The sequence below is a fragment of the Euprymna scolopes genome, chromosome 22 (assembly GCF_053919585.1).
Source record: "Euprymna scolopes isolate OS-2025 chromosome 22, ASM5391958v1, whole genome shotgun sequence".
NCBI classification, from domain to species: domain Eukaryota; kingdom Metazoa; phylum Mollusca; class Cephalopoda; order Sepiida; family Sepiolidae; genus Euprymna; species Euprymna scolopes.
In genome coordinates this window covers 36,550,332-36,575,752 of record NC_136503.1, presented here as the reverse complement: position 1 = coordinate 36,575,752, position 25,421 = coordinate 36,550,332, and the positions used below count along the sequence as shown (strand labels likewise).

General features: G+C 32.5%; 1 protein-coding gene across 4 annotated transcripts in view; it reads right to left on the bottom strand.

Annotated features, from left to right (window-relative positions):
• The window catches only part of LOC145243968 (uncharacterized), a 53,926-nt gene that overhangs the window by 6,489 nt on the left and 22,016 nt on the right, over nucleotides 1–25,421 (bottom strand). For 2 of the 4 annotated variants that reach the window (XM_080107100.1, XM_080107098.1), the window contains exons 2-4: nucleotides 7,607–7,834; nucleotides 4,467–5,094; nucleotides 259–318 (exon numbers count right to left, since the gene is read on the bottom strand). In XM_080107100.1, coding sequence (XP_079963226.1) covers nucleotides 259–318; nucleotides 4,467–5,094; nucleotides 7,607–7,811 — 893 coding nt within the window. In that variant the 5' untranslated portion in view covers nucleotides 7,812–7,834. The remainder of the gene's footprint in view (nucleotides 1–258; nucleotides 319–4,466; nucleotides 5,095–7,606; nucleotides 7,835–25,421) is intronic. The other 2 variants (XM_080107099.1, XM_080107101.1) reach the window with 2 other exon arrangements.

Genomic DNA, 25,421 nt, shown 5'->3' with positions numbered 1-25,421 from the left:
TCAAGCATCTCGACAACTTCCTGCGCGAAAAATGCTTCAAAAGCTGAAATGATGCCGAATTAGCCTTCAATGACTTCATCGCTTCTAGGACACCAGAGTACGAGATTTTTTTGAAATCATGATAACATGTTGAAACGTTGATCGATCTGTGTAGAATCCTTGCAATATACACCTATATGCATATGCATTATAAGAATATGGAATCAACATTCTATGAAGTAGATATAACAAAGAAGCTGGTTCCTTAAGTCTACTTACCCTTTTTTTGATTTCGTCTTTCGAACTTTTAAGCTTGTTAAAACACTTGTCTTGTAAAATCTGAAAAAAAAAGAAAATGAAAGTAATCTATATTGTGTTTCTATTATGAATAAATTATTTTTAATTTTTGAACACACACACACTCACACACACACACTCACACACACATACACACATATATATATATTAAAGGGATTAGAACAACAGTCTAAAGAGCAGAGTTTATTTTAATGTATTTATAAATCCATTAATACAATTAAAAGAAAACAGTGTTCGTTGTAATATAGATGTATAGGCATGATAGGCATAGCTATTCTAGAGATATTTTAATGTTGATTAAAATGATTGTTTCAATATTAGTTTTATTTTATTTTATTTAGGTTTTATTTTTTTGCTTCAGGTTTTATTAATTATTTTTTTTAATGAAAACACATATTGGAATCCTTCAACCAAGTTATAGAAACTTAAAAGGATTCCAATATGGGTTTTTCATTCTTATATTTCTCATCGGTAGATTCATGTGCGTTTTTGCTGCTTATACATTACCAATATAGTTTTGGATTTCCTTTATTAATATATTCTGGTTAATTTTAAACGAGTCAAAAACATCAGGATAACGAACAAATGCTTTATTTTACTGTTTAAATATTTTAGTTTTATCCCCACCTTGTTTTATCATCCTTATTACTAAGCTAGAAACTGGAGGTATAAAATCTGTTAATTTTAAAGTAACGCGAGTTATTCTCAAAAACTCTGACATAATGGTTCTATAAAACATAAAAACAGGGCAGGTATTATCTTTATGCGGCATAAGAACTATTTGAAAAGGAAAAGAGTTTCTTTTATCAAATATTTTATAAAAAAAAAATCCAGAAATGTAGCCTGTTGTCCTCTATATTCACAACTCAATTCTAACTCCTTTGGATAAATAAGATGTTTATTTTTTTTCGAATTCATCATTATCGTTTGTACATAAAAGATTATCTATAAATCTCCTACACCCATGATATATCACTTTTTTTTTTATTTGTGATGACATATATACATAGTCGAATCTATGCGAATACAGATTTACCCAAAATGGTGCAGGATTCAATCCCATTGGGATACCTATAGTTTGGAGTAATATTTTATTTACGATTTAAAAATAATAACATTCTTTAATAAGATGACATAAGTATTTTAAAAATACCTCGAGAAACACTAGTTTTGCTGTTTTTATTTTTACACCAAAACGCTTTAGAGTTTGAAAAGTCTTAATATTTGCCTTTACCACTTTCAAAAGCTAAATCTACAGTATCATTTAATTATTTTATAAGTTTTTCGTGTGGAATTTAGTATATATATATCCTCTGATCTTGAGCACGTAGTACAATGGGGAAAGGAGTGGCTGGTTACTTTTAATGCATCTAAAACCAAGCTTCTCTCTTTACATCATCAACATTCTAATTCACATTTGTCATCAATTGAAATGAATGGCTCTCGTCTTCAGGAGGCCTCAAGTTTTGACAAGCTTCTGGGCTTGACCATTACTCCTGATCTTAAATGGAACACGTATATCAAATCTGTTGCCAAGGCCGCTGGAAAAATGGTGGGATCTTTCTATCGATCCAGTAGATATCTCACTGCTGATGCTATTCTCTACCTATATAAGAGCCAGGTACGTCCAAGGATGGAATACTGTTGCCACATCTGGGCAGGAGCTGCTAGAAAGGACTTGTCCTGCCTTGATAGAGTTCAAAATAGACTTCGTAGCCTCGTAGGAGATGTCCTTTTCTCCTCCTTGCAACCTCTATCTCACAGAAGAGATGTTGCGAGTTTGTCTCTGATGTATCGTTATTTTCATGGAAAGTGTTCAACTGAGCTTCAATCTATGGTCCCCCCTCGCCAAACTTTCACAAGAAACACTCGTCTAGCTGTAAACACTATCAATAATTTCCCCCACTCTTTATCTGTGCCTAAACCTAAACGTAGATTCCATGAACAAAGCTTCTTTCTTAGAACTGCACGCCTGTGGAATTGTCTTCCGTTTTCCTGCTTTCCGGCTGACTACAATATGGTTGTGTTCAAGTCTAAAGTAAATAAGTTCTTGATGAGCCGTTCCATATAAGTTATTAAATTTACCAAATTTTCATTACTAATGATTACTATATTGACCAATTTCTACTGTACACTCTTTAACCCTTATCCTTGAGTGGCCTCTGGGCCTTGATAATGTGGTGATGCCTTTGTAAAAAAAAAAAAATATAGATCATACGTCGCTCTAGATTTTGCATTTATTCTTGAGTTTATTTTATCCAATTTTTCTTTTACTGGTTGTGAATTATTTACCCCCCCCCAATAGATTTATATTACTATAGAATTTTCTTTTCTAGTGGAAATTATTTATTTGACTTATAATTAATTTAAATGTTTCAGATATAGCTTAGCTTAAAGGTTTAGTAATGCACGTCTTTGACCCTACAATAAACCTAGCGCTAACTGGATTTTTGAGCATTTTAGGCATCCAATACATGCGTGGAAGTTTTTTTTGTTTTTTGCTTCTAACTTTAATCCTACTTTTTTTTTACTGATAATTCTATTATTTAAAATAATGCAATCTAAATTAATATTACTTACTTTATAGGTATCTTATGTCAAATCTCGAGTCTCTAGACCGAAAATTGACAGAGTTATTTGGTAGGGAAACGCACACACAGATATTTTCACTTATATATATATATATATATATATATATATATATATATATATATATATATATATATATATATATATATAGTAAGTTATAAAATATGTATGGCAATCAAGCTACACAGAATATTTCGCGTTTCATCCACGCTAGGATTCATCAGGCAGAAGTAAATACCTAAAGTTTACGCATAAATTTATACTTTCGTATATTAATTTATGTGATTAAATTAAGTAATCATATATATATATATATATATATATATATATATATATATATATATATATATATATATATATACACAAACTAGATACGAATAACAATACGGCATAATTCACGTTAACACACCGGTTTCTATTAGATCATCGAAGCTAGGCACGATTGAGCCTGGTCAGTACTAAAATAGGAATTCCGATTGCCGTATGTTCTTTCCGTTTATCTCAGCATTGTTTCTAGCCGTCTAGTAGTTCTTGTTGTCACTGGACTCAAGCAGTGCCAATTCAGGAGGTGTGTGATTGCAGATTGCGCAACCCTTGCCTCACAATTGCACACCCAGCTACCCTTACATTATCTTGATAATAGATAATTCAAACTAATTGCTATTCTTCAAAGAAAAAATAAAACTATATAATCTGTTTTTTTTTATTGGTGGTTATCAAGTACGAACAGATACTCTTCGATATTATTTTGAAAGAATAAATTCAAAATAAATACCAACATTGATTTCCTTGCGAGAATTTACCTACAAAAAGTTATATTTGATCTTGATATTGGTTTTTTTTTCTCCCAAACTAGGACAGATTGATAAGAAGATAGATATAATAATATAGATACCGCATTTAGACTATATTTTTATCTGCCCTTCGAAAATTGTAGTATCTTTTCGGCCACAGAAGGCTACCCGGCAAGCATTACCTTTTCTTTTGTATCTCTGTTTCGAAAAGCGTCCTCATTTTTTTCTGATTGCACTACAAGTGGAGTATTTTTGTCCCTATCCCTGTTTGAGGAGCTGGAATGTCTCCTTTCTTTTTTTTTATTCACTTTCATCCCAAACAAGGCATATCGCCATTTTCACGTAAGAGGTTACTATTTGGGATCATCGCCAGGAAAGATTAACAAGATGTTGGTTTAAATTAGATTTACACTTCTGCATATCAGTACAGCCATGAAACCAGGTAGGAAAAAGGAATCCCAAAGTCTAGCTGTTCGAGGGAAGAAACTATTAGTTAAAACTTTCTGGCGTTTAGGGACCTTAACAGTGAAGGAGTAATAATTTGTTGCTAATCGGGTTTGTCGGGTATATGTACGTCGAGGGGGTCACAAGTGTAACGAGTTCATCAGAGCACATTCCATTAAAAGATTCGTAAAACAGGCACAGAGATGCAACATTGCGGCGATAGGACGGGGGCTGGAGCCTAGTTGACAAAATGGGATCTATTGGAACTCCTAGTTAAAAACCGACCTTGTGTCTAACTTTGATTCCCTATAAATACGTATGCGACATCTATATTATGCTTACCTCTTTGAAGGCTTGATATGCGGAATCTCCTGTAGGTGTCGGATATTTGGGGTCCGTAAAATTTGTCTGTGAAACGTTTGTCTACTGCGCACTTCCTCGAACTTGTTGCAGTCCATCTCTTGGTATTTCATCAGGTGATGAAATTCGCTCTTGACGGGTACGAACTGCTGCAAATTTACCGAACGCGTATCCAGCGTAGCAGCGGCTGTTAGTTTTCCGATGACTTCGTCGCGTCCCACGAGACCACACGAATTTACCGGCCCCTGTACAATGAGTCCCCGTTTCGCCTCGAAAGGTTCGTCGATTGTGGTGACGTCCACGTCGGGTTCGGGCTTGATTCGTTGTTGACGTTGTCTTTTCGCCTCTTCCATCATTTCGACGCATTTCCCCAGGAAGTGAAAGTTGAAGACCGGTGATTCGCACCGTTTTGGGGGACATGTTATCTTAGTGTACACCAGAGGCTTCCTATCCCTCACGTTGTCGTCTTTTTTCGTCGGCTGAAGTTCATGGTACTTTCCACGGGTTTCACTGTTACATAGCGATATGGAATAAGGAGCTGTAAGTGTACCGCAACCACCTACAGAAGGTCTGATAATTGGAGACACAGGAACTCGGATTTGACTTGGTACTAAAAACAAATAAATAAAATAAATGTTACATACATTATTAGACACAGTTCATTGGCTTATACTATTATTAGCATTACATTGAATTCATTATTATTATTATTATTATTATTATTATTATTATTATTATTATTATTATTATATCATCATTATCATCATCATCATTAACATCATGACGTTTCGTTATTATTAGAAACAGTTCATTATTACAAGCTGAAATACTTGGGACGGGTTATAATTTTAATGTTAATCGGATTCAAAATTTATTATTGGGAACAAATAATTAGCAAATGTTCCATGGCTTTTATCACGGAGAAATATTTCTTCCTGATTCACTTCATGCACGACCACGCGGATTTCATTAGATGGACATTTAAAACACAACTTTTAAAGAATATCGTACAGATATTATTTTTCTTACTGGCACCATTCCGCGACGGAAGAAAAAGCAAAAAAAAAATACGCAAAAACTGTCTCTGTCCTGACAAGGACGCTATGACGCCGTTAAAGTTTTATTTATAAACAAATAAATGTTTTTTTTTAATATATATATATATATATATATATATATATATATATATATATATATATATATATATATATATATATATACGTGTTGAATTGGCTGTTTAAACTTACATTTTCAATTTCAATTTAAACAACGCTGTTATCACCGAGAAAAATATCTTCATAAAATAAGTAAGAAAATGTGTTGTTTTAGCTTTGAAATGTCGTTACTTATTTACTTCTTCCGCTGCCTTAGCGTTATTTTATTTAAAGAGCCGGAAGCTCTTTTGTTTTGTTATGTTATATATATATATATATATATATATATATATATATATATATATATATATATATATACATATATATATACATATATATACATACATATATATATAATTTATATATATATACATACATACATACATATATATATATATATATATATATATATATATATATATATATATATATATATATATATGCATGTTCAAGCTGTAATTAGCAAGGACGAAATCATGACACCAGAATCCACAGTCTGGCGCTCTACCAATTACAATGTCTCCCGAGTTGAATGCACGAATTTTACGCTTATAAATTTAAAATATGTTGTTGTTTTTTTTAGCAAAATTACAAGTTGTTTTTAGCGATATATATATATATATATATATATATATATATATATATATATATATATATATATATAAACACACACACACACAAACACACACACACACAAACACACACACACACACAAGTAAGTTATGAAAATATATATGGCAATTAAACTACACAGAATATTCCACATATATTTTGCATGAGCACCAGAATGAAACGCGGATTATTCTTTATAGCTTAATTGCCATATATATTTTCATAACTAAGTACCTATGTATCGAGCACTGTTGAAATAAATACTGGAAAATTTACGCATATATATAATGTGTTTACTTACGCAGCATCCTTTCCTTTGATCAGAACCAAATTATGTGGGTAGGAATTGTCTATGTTATTTAATTATTGCTTATAGAAAACAATGCTGCCTATATATATATATATGTGGGGGTGTACGTGTGTGTGTACGTGCGCACGTGTGTATGTACTTGTGTGTGCGCGTGAGTATTAAGTGCTTGCGAATTATACTCAAATAAAATAAATATAGAAAAGTGTACAACTATAACTCTCTCTCTCTCTCTCTCTCGATATATATATATATATATATATATATATATATATATATATATATATATATATATGTGTTTAGGTATTTCATCAAGATTTATGCAATGCGGAACAAAAATATCAGAACGGTGAAAGAAGAGATAAACAAACCAAATATTTGCGAAATGATTCTTCAAAATATTATCTATTTAATTTTTAGTAAAACTTTCACTTATTTTTCACAAGTACTTAATTTACCATTAGTTGAATATTTTGATATCTCGGGAGAAATCTCCTGTTTTGAAAAAACACAAATTTATTTTCGTTTAAATAGGAGAAATATTCTATACCATTTTGTGTGTGTGTGTGTGTGTGTGTGTGTGTGTGTGTGTGTACATTTCCCTACGCAATAACTCTGTCAATTTTAAGCCTACAAATTCTAAATTTGATATACAGGGTATTGAGATTTGGGGAAGTCGATATGATTGGTTTTCGGACAGAAATTTGGCGATTAAGGGGTCAAAGTTCAACGATTTGACCTTTGAGAACTCTACCAAACTCCTCCTACCATTTTGGGTCTAAACACGAGAAATTTTAGATATAGATTCCTTGGACATGGATTTAACTTAATAACTTTATTTGAGCCCTAAACAATAAATTTTAAGAGGGTCATAATAGGGATCAAAGTTAAAAAAATTGGCCGTTTTTGTTTCGTTTTGCTCAGCATACATCTAACAACACCCGGGTAACGCCGGACACCCATGCTATTAAAATTTTTGTGTTTATCTCTGATGATGTACCTACACTAAACATAACATAACAACATAACGAAGAAAGTGTTTTACTTACATGGAGGTAAACAGTAGTATTCGGTTAATCTTGTGTGGGCGGGTGGTGATAATCCCGACATTGGGAAATAACTAAGCGCCATCTGCTGGTATTGCACGTACCGTCCTGGCGTGCTGTACTGATTGTGATCATAGAATCGGGAAATATGGTCGCCAGTAATTATCAATTTGGAGTCAACCAAAGGAGCGGCCATATTGTTTCGCATGGGCCAGCCGATTTAGGATCTGTCTGTAAAAAGAGATAATAGTATTATTCTAATAAAAAAATAAATAATTAGTACAATATTTTAAATTCAGTTCAAATCATTGATTAAACGAAGTTTGATGTTGACGGTTTTTGTAGGGAATTGACAGACTAGGATGCCATTCTAGCCTGGCAAGTCCTTACGGAAATTAAACGTAAAAGATTCTGTTTTACTTAATTGCCATCTGTTTTCCTAAATGGATACACACACATATGTAGTCATCCACATACAGTACTGTCTCGTTGTATCACAACTCATGAATGCGGCTAGACTAACACCTTTTCTTAGCCGAGGATAAAACCTGTCACGTATATACACAGGCGGCAAAAAGAAAGTCTGCAGTTGTAATTTTTTCAAAAATTGCAAATTTAAGCTAAATTTAATGTGTTTAAACAAACTATACCTCATTCGATTGGCCTTTTATTCTTCTATAATTTTACATATTTGACTTTTAATTGAAATATTCTAGTGTTCATGTCAATAAAAAAATAACTTCAAATTGAGAAGGCAAAAAGAAAGTCCGCAAAATGGAAAATTGTTATTTAAATGTAATTTTAGGACATTAATGCAACACAAATGCAATAGGAACACAATGAACTAATAATTATTTAGTAGCATAGCTATTCTACAATTTTACAGCCTGCAATCTTTTGGGAATTCCTTGAATTAGTCTGCAGCAATACTCCGGGGAAAGGGCATTCTACTTTTCTTTAAATTTTGTCCAAAGTTCTTCCAAATTTGAAATTTTATCATTGCGTAACTGTTGCTTGATGTAATGCCATACGTTTTCGATAGGATTGAGGTCTGGGGACTCTGCAGACCAATCCAAACACGGAATATCATGCTCTTTCAGGAACCTCTTGACATTGCCATCTATGTGAATGAGAGCATTGTCCTGCATGAAGATGGGATTATCATCCAAATCCCGAACAAAGTAGGGTAGAAAATGCTCAGTCAACATATTAATGTATTTGGTCGAATTAATTCGACCTTGCAAGTGAACTATAGGCCCTGGACTATTGGTACTGATAATGCTCCACACCAAAACTGAACCTCCACCACCTTGCAGCGTTGAAACTGAGCACCTAGAATTAAATTATTCGTCTTTCTTCCAACGGAGTACTGCCTACCATCACTACCTAGCCTATTGAATTTGCTTTCGTCACTAAGAAGCACTTTTGACCAGTATGAAGAGTCATGATCTTCATTGCATCTGACGATGAAATTCCTTTAATCTGTTCTTGACAGTAGAAAGAGAGCGATTTTAACAATATTACACTGTTGTTGGATTTGGGGAGCAGTTTCAACTATGTTTCTTAGGCTGCGGATATTGATAGCATTGTCTTAATTACAAGTGCGGATTTTCTTTATGTCGGCATTATATATATATATATATATATATATATATATATATATATAACTTGACTAATCCGATGGTGAAACACGGAAAAGTCTGTGTAGCTTAATTGCCGTATATATTTGTGAAACCTACTGCGTAGCTCTACTTACGTATCGAGCACTATCGGAGTAAATACTGATAATATGTATATAAAATCTGGCCAAATGAAAAAATCTAAATAATTACTCGGACGACATCACTGGAATCCTAAGTTGAAGCAAAATATAAATATCAGCCATTAAAGATCGCTCGAATATAAATTCAACAGCAGAATACATTGCTAGCCCTAGAAGGGAGCCTCTTGATCTCTTCAAACTAAATTAAAATATAACCACATATCGAATTCCTTCTCAAAATAAGACGCATGATTTATACCCTATTGGAACTAATACGAGATCATAAGATAGATTTTAAAATTTATTTTTAGATATGGTGTGCCTGCGCATATGTAAGTAAGGACCACCAGCTTATCATAGTACAAGCGAAAGCTTGTAATTGAAAATAATAGCACAACATCGTTGATCAAGCTAATTTTTAATTTTATATATTATTTTTATTTTTTGCATCATTTATTAATTATTTTCTTCACCCACAATATAATTCTGCTTCCCTGAATATACCAGTTTTCCACATAAAAATCAAGATATGATACTAACCCTTATACTTAGAAGCCTTATTCTATTCTAATCAAATACATTACATGGTTATAATTCTAATGAATACGTAAACTTTAAGGCTTAAACTTATGCAGTCTCAAGAAAGAATTGAAATTCATATAATCGTGCTTGATTCGTGTTTAAATTCAATGTAAATCTGATGTGTTTGCTTTTCCAACTCGAAAATGATGTCCATACTATCTTCTAACTTGTCGAATATTTATTAGTCAGTATTTTATGCTCATTGTTCTAATTAAAAAAAAAAACCAATAATAAAAACTGAGGTACGTATTTTAAAGTTTTAGGAAACGGGGTTTCGTCACACTTTTTACACTCTTTTCATTAAATAAAGTTAAACTATATATATATATATATATATATATATATATATATATATATATATATATATATATATCCTACATTTGAAACATTCATCCTTGGTAGATATGTTTCACAGTTTATAATTATCGGTTAATTAGTTTAGAACCGAAGCCTCTACAGTAAACTCTATAAGCATTTAAACAAACCTAACATATATATATATATATATATATATATATATATATATATATATATATATATATATATATATATATATATATATGTTGTTTTGTTTTGGTTTTAGCGGTATGTTTTGAATGAATTCAATTATTTACGAAAGTGCATTTTTACCTAAATGCGAGTTGGGAATAATTTTCCCTTTGAACAAATTTGGTACCCCCACATGTTTCGAATCTCGCTAGATACAGCCACTCTGATGAGTCGTAGACGACGAAACATGTGTCAGTGGATAATTGCATTTTTAAAATAATATATATATATATATATATACATACATATATATATATATATACCGTACTTTGGAGTAATTGCGCCAAATCCGGGGATAATTGCGCCAACTAAAAAAAAGTGCTCTTTATTTACGTGGTTGCCAAAAGTGCACTTTTAGTTAGTTGGCGCAATTACTCGGACTTAGCACAATTGCGCTAAAGGACGGTATATATATATATATATATATATATATATATATATATATATATATATATATATGTATATATATATATATATATATATATATATATATATGTATAAATGATATATTGCATACGGTTAATTGTTACTCAGATTGCTATTTTATTAATAGCTGAAAGGGGGGTGCGTCTTGATACCTTTCATTAGAATATTAGTGCGTAAATGACCAAAACAGATTGGATTTTGACTATGAATAAACTATTTACTTTCATAATCCGTGACGATATACATTTTGCCAAGAACGTGCACCATAAAATGATATGAGGAACGTGAAATGAATATGTATACATTAAAAAAAAAATAAAGAGATTAAAATATTTCTTAACAAAACCAATGTACTTTGAAGTGTTAACGAAAACACCTGACTTACTTTCGATTCGTCTGCCTGCAGGAAAATAGAAAAAAAAAAAAAAAAAAGAAAAACGAGAAAACCTTGGTCAGTCTCTTGTAATCTGCATGTGAGTTCCTAGCACTTTAACAAGAGTGTGACCTTTTTTGTAGACGAGACATACATGAGGCTATGATAGATAGACGAATTAGACGTAGATAACTGAACGTTGTCGAGACAGTAGCTCATACTTATATATTTATATCAATAGATAAAAAATGATGGCGGAGGGTGTCTGTAGACGCGGTATGGGGTGAGGATAAAGGTGTGTGGATGGATTGTTGATTGAATTTAAGAGTTCGAGGAGTGAAAGATAATATTACGACAAAAGGTAGCCGAAGACACACACACAAACACACATTTATATATACATACTAGTGAAGAAAACCAACGTTTTCTCGGTAGGAAAGACACTGTTCTTATTTTCTTTATTTCTTTTATCCCACTTTTCAGTGCTTTATTGTATTTCTTCAGTGTTTAAAGAATGACGACACACTGATATATAAAAATATACCAATATATCTTTCTTGTCGATGATGGTTATGGCTGATTGGTTGTTTGGAGTGAAATTCGACGAGTTGATTCGTCTCGGATCCAAATAGTCAACCAACAACAATATTCTTTTCAATTGTTTTATTCGGTCATTTTCGTTTCACTGAAATTGCCTGAGTTTGATTACACCTGTGGGATCTTTTGTCGAAAATGACCTTTCAAATATCATATTTTTAACTTATGTTCTTTTTGACAATTGATCAAGTTTGTTATTTCGTCTCATGCAGGTGCCTGTGTAAGGTAAATATTTTTTATTCAAATGATGTTTTGGGTTAGGGTTATGGTTAGGGTTAAGGTTAAGGTAAATATTTATATATATATATTCGGTATAATCACGTTGACACACCGGTTCTCGCCAGATCACCGAAGTTAAGCAACGTTAAGCCTAGCTAGTATCAGATGAGTGATCGTTTGGGAATTCTAGTCGCTGTATGTGCTCTCCGCTTATCTCGGCATTTGTTTCCACTCGTCCTGAACCTCCACTTGCCACTGGTATTTAAGAATGTCAACTCAGGAGATGTATGGTTGGAGGTTGCGCAACTCTTGCCACAAAAATTTCACGCGCAAGCACACTTACAGTGGGTATCCATAGTTTATCAAAACTGAAGGAAGCCACTATATATATATATATATATATATATATATATATATATATATATATATATATATATATATATATATATATATATATTATTTCATGTGTCCACATAAAATGTTATGAGGAGATATAATATTTTATGTATTGATTTTCAGTATTTTCTTTCAACGGTGCTAAATACGGTAGTAGATCTAGATAGTAAATTATGCAAATAAATGGCAATTAAGCTATGCAGAATTCTCCACATTCACGAAAGAAAAAACTGCAACGCTGTATACAGAACATATTAATAGAATAGGAAGTAGATGTCACCTTTGTCTAAATGAAGCAAAACTATTGGCTAATGAAGACTACTCGCGAGCTGCATTTTTTCATTCAAGCAAACATTATTAAATGCAACGGAGATGCATTGCTTTACGATTCTTTTTTATTTTTTCGATTTTCCGTATAATCTTTTTTATATCAAAAGCGAAAATATTTATGAAAGTTCCATAATTGTTACTTTCACGAGCGTTTTCGATTCGTCCACGAATCCTCTCCAGGTGTTGAGGAAGTAAAAGTGAGAAGGAGCGAAAATGAAAATTAAAAAGTGAAAAGTAAAATATACATTAAACCACGTTAGGTCATCGATTTTATATATTTGAACTTACCATCACCCGATATAAAATATGTGATATTGCGTGTTTTCAAAGTTTTTGTGATGCATTTGAATTCTTCGTTCAGATTATTGTTCAATTTTTTATAAATACGTCTAGAAAAAGTATTGGGTGATTGTTCTCGGTGTCAACGTCTATAAGAAATATGCATACACACTAGCCCCAGGAGACCAAACTTCCAAGCATTAGGTCCTCTTTTCAATGAAGGGGGTATGTTTAATGCCTGTCAACGGAAGTGTCCTCGTTTGTAGCCTCCAGTTGGTTCGAAACAAAATCAGGTAAGGTTTTGAAAAGCTAATTCAGAATAAGAGATACACCCTCGCATACAAAAGTGTCTGGGACACCCCGTCGACATTCCCGGCTAAGGACGTCTCAGTTTATTAGCATTTAACTTACCCATTCTCAAAGGGAGAAAGTAAAGCCTGAGAGAGAGGATCTCCTATAACTGCACAAGACCATATCTAACACCGAGAGATGCCAGCTCACTTAATGAAAAATGACTATGACCCTGTAGAACCGATTGCTGAGGACGTATGTTTGATTGGTATGATAAGACTGCACCGGTGTTGACGAAGCCATTATTGTTGTCTATATGTATCAAAATGCTTAAAGGAGAGGGACTAGATTCTTTATGTTAAACTCCGACATTGAGTCTCTGTTCTTGTCACGTAGAGAGTAAATAAACCACTTCGAAGATGAAATAATCAAAAATGTTTTTGAAAACACGTCGCATTTAAACAAACAGACATAAGACAACAATGTCGTATGTACTGTTAATATGTCGCTCTCTTTAGTGTTTGGGGAGACGGAAAAAATGATAATCAGGCTATTTCCATCAATGACCTCGACCTGTTTATGTCCTCAGATGTCTGCAGTTCAAATATGATCTAATGTTATCAGTAATCAAACATTACCTGCAATCACTCTATTTCATTATCAACGGTGTCAGTTGCATAATCTTGCTTCCTAAACCTTTTCTTACAAAGCAATTTAAAACTTATTTATAATCAATGTTTTTAGATGGAAAATTAAACCTGTCCTTTAATTGAGTTAATCCTTTAATAAAGTTGGTCCATCCAGCGTTTGACACACATTTACACCCGGTGACGAAGTCCTAATCTAAGAGCTTTCAAAAGTACGAAGAAAACTTTAATTGTAATTACTCCTAGATATACCACATTGACACAACGGTTCCCATCAGTTCACTGAAGTTAAGCAACGTTGAATCTGGTCATTATTAAAATTAGTAACCAATTTGGCAATTTCAGGCGCTGCATGTAGGAGGACGTCGACACCTCCCTGCAAGAGTTAGAAAACCCTAATGTCATCTCCCTTTAACAGGGATATACATGCGACTGAGAACCGCTTGCATACTCCCATGAAACTTCCTCTTTTGGAGGAAGCCGGTTAAACCCGAATAGGGTTAGTGCCGACACACACACTCCTAGATCCGTTCGATACCTGTTAGGAACCTTATCTATTCGTTAAATAAAACTATTCCTGGGCATGATATTAAATTACATTATGTAGTGAGGCCCAATTAAGTAGAGCGAAAAATAAATTCTTATTTTCCATTACTTTTAGGTTAATTCTCTTATTCGTTAAAAATAACCCAGAAAGAATTGATGCCGTAAATTGAACAAACAAAACCACATACTACGTTTCAGAATTTTTGAGATGAGGATTGGCTATTCGTATTATTTGGATTCTTTGGACTTCTGTTCTCATCTTGTATGCCATTTTTACAAGGTTTCAGTCGATGTAACCTCCGACCTTCTTCAGGTGTATCTTGTCGGAGTCTGGAATGTTTTTGTCGGATTCGAAATTCCGTCCAAATTCCCGAGTTCGACAGAAAAATTCCCTAGTTCGACAAGATACACCTGAAGAAGGTCGTAAGTTACATCGACCGAAACATTATAAAAAATGACACTTAAGATGAGAATAGTAGTCCGAAGAATCCAAATACTACGAAAACCACATACTATATGAAAAAAATGTTTAAGCTTATATTTCTCTTAGTCTGTCTGGCTGTCTGTCTGTCCGCTTGTCCATTCCACTTTTTCTCGAAAAACTACTGAGTTGATCCGACTGAAATTTTCTATTGGTCTTTATAATAATAAAGTGCAGCGGATTAAGCATTATCGTATACGTTCGATGCACAGCTATGGCTTAATAGAGATTAGCGGTTAAGACAAAAATGAGCAACCATATTCAATCATTAGTTTGACATTCTTAGTTAAGAGGCTATAACTTTGACCCGTTTTTAACGGGCAAAAAAAGTTTAGAAAATTACTATTACTAATGAAAATTTGGTATCTGTTGGTCTGAAAAAGAATTATTTCTATTAATATATTATTAAAGTCTGTTTTAATACTCAATTCAGTATGCTATACTATTTTATACTAATGTAATATGTTTTAATGCTCAATTCAAGGGAGGGGCTTAGTGTAATATCTGTTCTGTCGTCATGAGACCAACCTCCCAGGCATTATCTTTACTTTTAAGAGGTAGTACAGTATCTGTTATGTTGTTATGATACCATCCTGCCAGGGATTTCCTCCTCCTTTTTGTTGGAGGGTAATGATGCAAGCAGTCCAAACCACATAACATAAAATATCATACAAACATTACCATTACCGTGTTTGAATATATGGTTAAGTGACAGTTTTGTTCGTTAAAAACTGCTTTAAAGCTTAACCGCTCACTCATTTTTCGACCAAATTTCAAACAATTATTACAGTTTATAGATCACATTTTCAGTTATATTGTAAAAAAAATTCAATTTTCGTGCAATAAAACAAAAGTTATGATGAATTTTCTGGTGTTCACAATCGTAAAAAATATATAAGGCCATGAACGACGCTTTTTATGGCTGTTTTCCATAGCAACATCGTCGCTTCAGCGACTACTGTCGCGAAAAGAGAAGTATCTCGTGAAACAGACAGAATGAAAATAAGAAAGGGAGACAATTGGGGAATTTACTGAAAGTATATGAGTGCTGTGCACGGTTATTACATATATGTTTATGGGAGCAAAAGAAATAAGCCTGAAATTAAACAAAGAACAAGTGAATTTATTGGAAACCTGGAAAAATCATGGATTACAAAGAAAAATGCGAGCATGGAAAAGTAAAGGAATAGTTGTTAAAACTGGAAAAGAAAATGACAAGATATTCTAGTAAAAATATTATAAATTTATTGCTTAAAATATTGCAGCATTACGAATTTTATTTTTTGAATTTAACTTATTATTATTATTATATAATCAGTTCTTAATGCCGCAATATTTTAAGTCATAAATTTATTATATTTTTACTAGAATATCTTGTCCTTTTCTTTTCCAGTTAAACAACTAGTCCTTTATTTTTCTATGTTTAAGCTTAACTATATAAATTTTCAATAATGCAATGTTTAGGATGATTGTTTGATGACAAAAGGAGAGATACTACATTAACCGCCCCTTAACATTATATATATATATATATATATATATATATATATATATATATATATATATATATGTGTGTGTGTGTGTGTGTATATACATAAATATATGTATATATATACATGCATATATATATATATATATATATATATATATATATATATATATATATATATAGTTATTTTAATACCTACACACACTAGTGTTCCATCCTTCTGGAATTATCAGTCCAGGAAGTTAGGATTTCCGTTGGTTGTGGGATTCGAATCCAGAAACGAAGCCATATCTATCTCCATTAGACTATATTCAAGTGAAATTAAACATTTATAAAGACATAACTGTTATGCAAGAACGGTATACAGTGACCAAGCGACTAAACTGTCACAAGCTCGCATGTAAGCACGAACGACCAACTTAATAATATCTGAAAATATTAATAATTCGAAACGTAACATATTTGTATCAGAATAATTTGAATTCGGCATTAAATGAACCCGTCTCTCTTTGTTTCATTGTGTATACACACATAAGGTTTTCACCTGATGACCTACAGAATTAGTTAATTTGCTATTTCGGTAAATGAAATAGGGGGAGATCTCACTCTACTTTATATAAGATACGTCTGCATATTTATGTGCACACCAATAACTTTTCCGCCTGAATAATATGCAAGATTTTATTGATTTATTTTCGGTAAATGAAATAGGGACCATCTTACTGTATTTTATGTTGGTATATTTATGAGTATACCCATAACTTTTTCACCTAAGTACAACCCAGAATTAGTTAATTTTCTATTTTGATTAATGAAATAGGGGAAGAATTTACTCTACTCTACATACGATATTTCTGTATATTTATGTGCACATTCATAACGTTTTCACATAATTACAACCCAAAATTAGTTAATTTGCTATGTCGGTTGATGAAATAGGGGAAGATATCACTCTACTTTATATAAGATACGTTTGTATATTTATGTATACACTCATAACTTTTCCGCCTTAATAATATGCAAGATTTTGTTGATTTGCTATTTCGGTAAATGAAATAGGAGACCATCTTACTGTACTTTATATAAGATACGTCCGTAGATTTATGTGTACACTCATAACTTTTTCACCTAAGTACAATGCAGAATTAGTTCATTTGCTATTTCGTTTAATTAAATAGAGGAAGGTCTCACTTTGCTTTATATACGATAATCTGTATATTTTTGTGTGATCCCATAACTTTTGACCTTAGTACCTACAGAATTGGTTGATTTGCTATTTCGGTAAATGAAATAGGGGAAGATTTCTTTAGTTTATACACATGAAGATACGTTCGTACATTTGTCTGCATGCACATACTTATTGCACGCCCTCGTAAAGTTTCCATCTGAGTACTTGCACTATTGTTTATCAGTAAACCGTATTTCGTTTCTTTACGACGAAAGTTTTCCTTACGAAACTTTTTCCTTGGGAACAAATTTCTAAGTATTTCTATCTACATTTTTATTACTAAGAAGCAATTGATGAGACCGCACTAAAAATAAAAATTTTCGACTGATTTCTTTTTTTTTGGGGGGGGGAGAATTAGTGACGAATTATAATCCTAACATATGCCACAGTTTCCGTAAAAAACGAAAATAACCAAATTTCAAGTATTCGTATCCTGCCAATCGCAGTTAGCTGACATTTCTTTTATTATACAAATCCCACATTAAGTGTGCTTGTCCAAGTGGCCATGCATGTCATTTTAAATCTACTTTCAAATGAGTTGGTTCGCTCGAATCATGTAATTCCGAAATGACATTCCCATTGTGAATACTTCATTGTAAATGATTCACTTAGTCTGTTACTGTTTAATATGTGATGGTTTTTAAACGAACTTTCTTGGAAAATCAATATTTAATGTCTGTTATATAGTTATATAGTTATAATTATAAGAAAATGGAAATCCCTCCCAGGCGACTTGAAATAGTGTATAACTAGTTTAGACTAGTGTTCACGATAACGTAACCATAAAAGTATAATTTTCACACACCCGCACATACGTATATAGTCAATTGAAACATGAGAATGATATATTTATACCAGTTTCAGAAATCAACATTCAATACTTTTTTTTGGCGTACGGTTATTTCTAACATGAACGGAATAATAAAATTAATATCACACACACACACACACACACACACACACACACACACACACACACACACACACACACACACACACACACACTTATTGATTTTGTTTCGTAGAATAAAATCCAATAGAGCAATTGATTATTTAATAAAGAGAGCATATTTTACTTATTTATTAATAACGTTAAAAAATTAGATAAAACTTTATATGTATATATATATATATATATATAATTTTATTAAGCATTTAAAAATCAAAGGAATATACACATAATTCACATTCGCATTGTTTAAGTTACTGCGTCTTACACGTGTTTCATTGAATAGCATAAACCAAACAAATCATCAGAGATTTTACCTCAGTTTATCAAAGAATAAAATGTACAGTTTTTTCCTTTATGAATTTAAATCTACAAAATTATAAAACTCAAATGACCTTGTAACGAGTGATGTAACCCATTTTCCGGTTTACGACATCCGGTTGCGCATGCGCGCATAAGCATTAACCCATAACAACGTAAACAAATAAACACAAATCGCTTCTTTCGCAGATTTTGACCTGCACACTGAAATATTAGCGTTATTATTTCGAAATTATTATTTAACATGCAACTATTCTGTCGGTATTTTTTTACAACTAAACAACTTTAACACGTTAACAAACATAAGTACAACTGTAGTAAAGCCAAGACTACTACTACTACTACTACTACTACTACTACTACTACTACTACTACTACTACTATTCTCTATCCGTCCCATTTCCTTCCTTCCTTCTTTTTTATTTTTTGTTTACATTTCTAGATACAAAATAGTTGTGTGAGAACGATGAATTTGTTGACACATTTACTAATCTGTCTCGATATTAGTTTTATTTTATTTTTTGCTGCAGGTTTAATTTTTTGCTGCAGGTTTTATTAATTATTTTTTTTTAGATTTTAAGTTTCTATAACTTGGTTGAAAGAGTCCAATATGGGTTTTTTCATTCTTATATTTCTCATCGGTAGGTTCATGTGCATTTCTGCTGCTAAATGATTTTCGTCGGCGTTCGATTCGTAGGAAAATCATGTTTAATTTTCGAATTTTGAGCGATTATTCGGAAAAATAAATAACTTAACACGAATAGGGATAATTTTTTTCATGTTTGAGTGATCCGTCCGTGATTTTTCATTTTAATATACTTTCATAGAAATATTTCTGTTATGTCAAAAAATAAAAGCTATTTTCTTTATGTCACAAGTGTCACGCTCATACATGAATTCCATAGCTAATATAATATACTGACCCAAAGAGTCACGGATAGTCTAGTATGGTGTTAAGAATGTTCCCATTCCAGGTGGTCTACTAACTAAACGTTTTTTTCTTCTGCATATCGGTATGTCTTTACTGTTTTATTTATAACAATTGCATGTTTTTACTGTTTTTACTGGATTTCGGATTTTTATATCTTTTACGCATTTTCAATTCGTTTTAAAATTACCTTTGCTTTTGGAATTGAGGAAAACCCTACATTTTACTCTTCGATGAACTTATGTAAAGTCTCTTAAGATTAGTTTGGTTTATGCCGTTCAACGAAACACGTGTAAGGCGCAGTAATTTAAATAATATGAATGTGAATTATGTGTATATTCCTGTGATTTTGAAATGTTTAATAAAGTTACATATGCTCTGAAAGTGTAAATCCATTTTCATTGAGCTTAATAAATCGTTGCAATTTTAAGAATGTATGCATCAAAAATGTATATTTGTTTTTAAGGAAATGTACAAAATTTAACTTATTTTCTTGGATTCTGCATTTTTGGATTTTAGCGTCATTGGATACTTTACTCTTCATCAGACTATCCATTCACATGAAATTACTTTTTTTATTCTCCCTATTCATTCTGCTTCACTTTTTGTTATCAAGGAAGATCTATGATTTACTTGTAGTTTCATCAAATACTTTTGCAAGCAAAATCCGATCCCGCATTTTGCTAAATCCTACCCTCTGATGAGAAGGAAAGTATTTCTTCGGAATTCCGCGGATTAAGAACTATCCACTTATTTAGTGTTTCTTTTTTAAAATTAAATATGTTTTTAATTTTTTCAAAGTGTTTTTAACATGTTTTATTAACTAATTGTTCTTATATATATATATATATATATATATATATATATATATATATATAGGGATAACTATTGCGATGTTTACAACTTATCGTTGGGGCTAGTAACAAATATATTATTAGGAAGTCCTTTTCTCTGAAAATTCCGTTATCAATTCCATATGACAGATATGCAGTAGTCTAGAGAAAAATAACAGGAAACATTACAAATAAATACGGAAAAATACTTGACAAGGGATGTAAACAAAGAGAAGAGAAAGAAAAAAAAGAAAGGGACAACAACAAAAAGAAAAGAAAATGATATTTTGTAGGTGATGCAGGTGTTTTTAAGTTAGTGGTTTATTATTTTATCCGGATGCTTTTCTCATATTGTGTATTCAGTGAATTCGACTCACATGTTATATACTTAATGGTGATTTAACATAACGTATTGCACTATTATAATAGAAGAGAATACTTACATTTCTAAGAGTAGATAACTTAAAATTCTCGGAACTTTATGACGTCGGTGATTTAACGTTGAAACACCGGATTTCGTTGAATTAGCGAAAGTAACAAAAGTCGAGCCAGCTCAGCCAGCACTTATGACAGTGACAATTTAGGGATATCAATTGTCGTATAATTGAAAGTAGTGGTAGGTTTATTTTCTATCATATGAATCAATGCTGGGCTAGAAGACGAGCAGTTAAGGGATTTCAGAAGGTGTCCTTTGTCTCTTGCGCTAAGAAGTAAATCAACAAGAACATAACGCCGGAGGAAGATAAGAAATTCCACTTGGCATAGGAAAAATACCCAAACTGATTGGTTTGATTCGTTGTTTATGGTGTGTCAACCACTTTAATGTTATTTAATCACACACACACACACACACACACACACACACACACACACACACACACACACACACACAAACACACGCACACGCACACACACACACACACACACACACACACACACACACACACATATATATATACTTCAGAATAGTTTTTATTTAACAATCAGTTGTTATGGAAACGTGAGGTTGTAGGTTTACAAAATATTACTGGCAGTAATATTCTAGAAGTTATCCCATCTAAACAAGAATTGCTCGATATGCAAGATAGAGCAAATAAATTAAATTGTAATTCAATGAATTTCAAAACTCTCATTGAAATGAAATGAAGTGGTTGAGTTTCATATCAAAGAATTTTTATTATTCTAAGCAAGACAAAGAATGCTTTAGAAAATTAATCTCCTTAATCTATAGGGTTTCGATGTCTACCATCTCATCAGAGGAGAGAAAATATTAGCAAATACTTATAAAGGTATGCACCCTATTTGCTAAAGTCAGTGAGACATGGAAAGTCAAAGTGAAAATAATAAATTTATCAGAAGTCCAGTAGCAGGAGGATTTGCAGTAAAAGGATATGAATGTTTTTACCAAGCAAGCTGGATCTAATTTAATATATATATATATATATATATATATATATATATATATATATATATATATATATATATATATATATATATACTTGTTTATTGTTATATAAACATGTTTACATCCCGCTGCTACAAACAGCCACTTGTTTCAATCAAACAACAGATATCATCAGGCAGCGACTTGACTATTCAAATGTTCAATGAATAATGATTACATAATTTAGATAAACATGAAATTAAATCGCTTTGGCATTTTAGATAAACACCACATTTATTAGCTTTGGCATTTTAGATAAACATTATATTTAATAGCTCTGGTATTTTAGATATACATTATATTTATTAGCTTTGGCATTTTGAATAAACATTAAATGCAATACTGCTGCCATTTTAGATAAACACTAAATTTAGTAGCTTTTTAATTAAGATAAACACTAAAATGATGAGGTTTATTATTTCAGATAAACATTAAATTCAATCGCTTTGCTATTCAAAGTAAATATAAAATTGTTGTTTAAATAAACATAAACCTCCGTAGCTTTGGTGTTTTAGATCAACATAATGACGATTTTGGAGCGATCAACTGTTATATAGCGCCAGGATCCCTAGGTTGGGAACGGTCGTAGTCAGTAAGTTCTAGGATGCTATATTTGTTTTGTTTTATTTATTTTTTTTTTTTGGCATTTACTATTCCTGTGGACGAGTTGAATTACTTTTATATTTTCACCGATTACCAGTTTTTCTTTCTGTTGAGTATTTTATTTAATTTTCTTTTTCGGACTGATTATCGAGACTGCACTGACGTTAACTTTGTCTTTTTTGGGGGGAAGGGGTGTGTGTAAATTTTTACATTAGCTCCAACTCCACAATTTTCTTTACAATGACGGCTGCGTAGGTTTTCGACTATGCTGAATAAGAAAATCTCATTTAAATTTTGCAGAGACACGTAGTTTTCGAGATATATGGACCTGTATTATGCCCTGTAATTCACTGGTCGCCAGTTTTCTACTTACACGCTATAAACAAATCTACTTCTCTCCGACCGACACTACCACCCCCAAAGTTTAAATTTGGGGGCAAATATTTTTCACCCCCACCCAAAATTGGAGTGTCTATTCCGACAGCCGTTCTTAATATGGGGAGGTTAACGGTGTCTATTCCGAAAGCCGTTCTTAACATGGGAAGGTTGGGGAGTGTCTATTCCGAAAATCGTTCTTAACATGGGGAAGTTGGGGGGTCTATTCCGAAAGCCGTTCTTAACATGGGGATGTTGGGGGTGTCTATTCCGTATGCCGTTCTTAACATGGGGAGGTTGGGGGTGTCTATTCCAAAAGCTCTTGATGGAGAGGTTGGGTGTGTCTATTCTTAACATGGGGAGGTTGAGGTGTCTATTCTGAAAGCCGTTCTTAGCATGGAATTACTAAAGGAAGTGAAAAAATCTCAATTGCTCTTTTACACGCATACACATTACTAATTTCTCGGTTGTGAAAAAAAAATGGATTTGTTTCCGCTAGGTGGCAGTGTCGGTCGCAAAGAAGTAGATTTGTTTATCGCTCTTGCGTACAAACATGGAGGCCAGTGAATTACAATGCATAATGCAGATGTTTATATCTCAAAAGCTACTTGTCTCTGCAAAATTTAAATGAGATTTTTTTTATTCAGCATAGTCGAAAACGTAAAAAAAAATTATCATTATAAAGAAAATTGTGCCGGTAGACCTAATGTAAAAAAACAAAAAAACTTTTTTATGCATGAATGTCACCATGATAGAATTATTGCGGTGTCACTTAGAAAACCTATTCTTCACATGCAGAAGGTAGGTTTAAAAAAGATGACGTCAAACTGGAATTTTATTTAATACTATTGGTGGAAGATTTGAAAGGACGAGGAAGACTCGAACAACAAACGGAAACAGCCAGGACTACTACGGCTGATTTCTCACCACTCTAATGAGAATCCCTAACTTCAAAAACTTCTGTTTTTACTTTCTATTATCATTCTAATAGACCATTTCTCGTAATTTTATTAATTTATAATGATTTACGCATTGCCCTAATTGCTTTTTTTTCTTTTCTTTTTTAGAATCAATCAGTACCTGCAGGTTACCGCACCAAACCAGCACTAATCGCTAGTGGAAGTCAGATTATTTCATTTCGGCCACGGCCGCTAGTCTGCAATTTTTCAGGGACGGTAGTGGCCACCAAAAACAACCGTAGTAAAATTTTTAACGAAGTGGGGTGTCATGCTTACACCGGGCAACACCAGTTAACTAGTTTTAAATAAAGACCAAGCACTATAGCTTGATTGACGCAATCAACAGTATGGTCATATTACATAGACACTAAGCTCAACAGCGTTGTTCTTTTATGTAAACATGATTATCGCTTGAGTTGAACACTAAGCTCTACCACACTGTCATGAATAAACACTTAGTGCAATATTATCATCATCAACTGCTGCTGATGGAGAGTAAACTGTTGTTCTCCTGACCCAGCACAAAAGACAAAGATTCCTCAAGTATCTCGTGGTGGAATAGTCTTCTATGTGTCCGTATCTACTTAATATTTGCTTTTAACGGACACGTAAAGTTCCGCTAAAACCGGATTCTACATTTATTTACATAAACCTGAAGCTTGATATACACTGTTTGTTGTGAATTTATAATATCGTTTGTTTGAGATTTGATCACGCATATATTTTTTTGCTTCTTTTAATTTCCTATTCATTTATATGGGAAAATTTGATTTGATGTTAATATTTAAAAAAAAAAGAAAAAGTTTCCGTTAAGTCATTTCAGACTATGGATACTCGCTAAGGAGTGCCTACGCGTGAAATTATTATGGTAAGAGTTGCATAATCTCAAATGACACCTCTCCTGAGTCGGCACTGTTTTAATTTTAGTTGCAAGTATTTCAGTTCAGGATGACTCGAAATAATGCCGAGATAAGCAGAGAGCACATACAGCGCCTAATGTTCCCAAATGGTTACCCATTTGGTACTGGCCAGGTTCATCGTTGCTTAACTTCGGTGACCTAACGAGAACGGATGTGTATACGGCATAATCATATTGACACACCGGTTCTGGTTAGATCACCGTACTTAAGTGAGGTTGATCTTTATCAATACTAAAATGGGTGACGGTTTGGTAATATCAAATGCTGCATGTGATCTTGTGAAAACCAGTG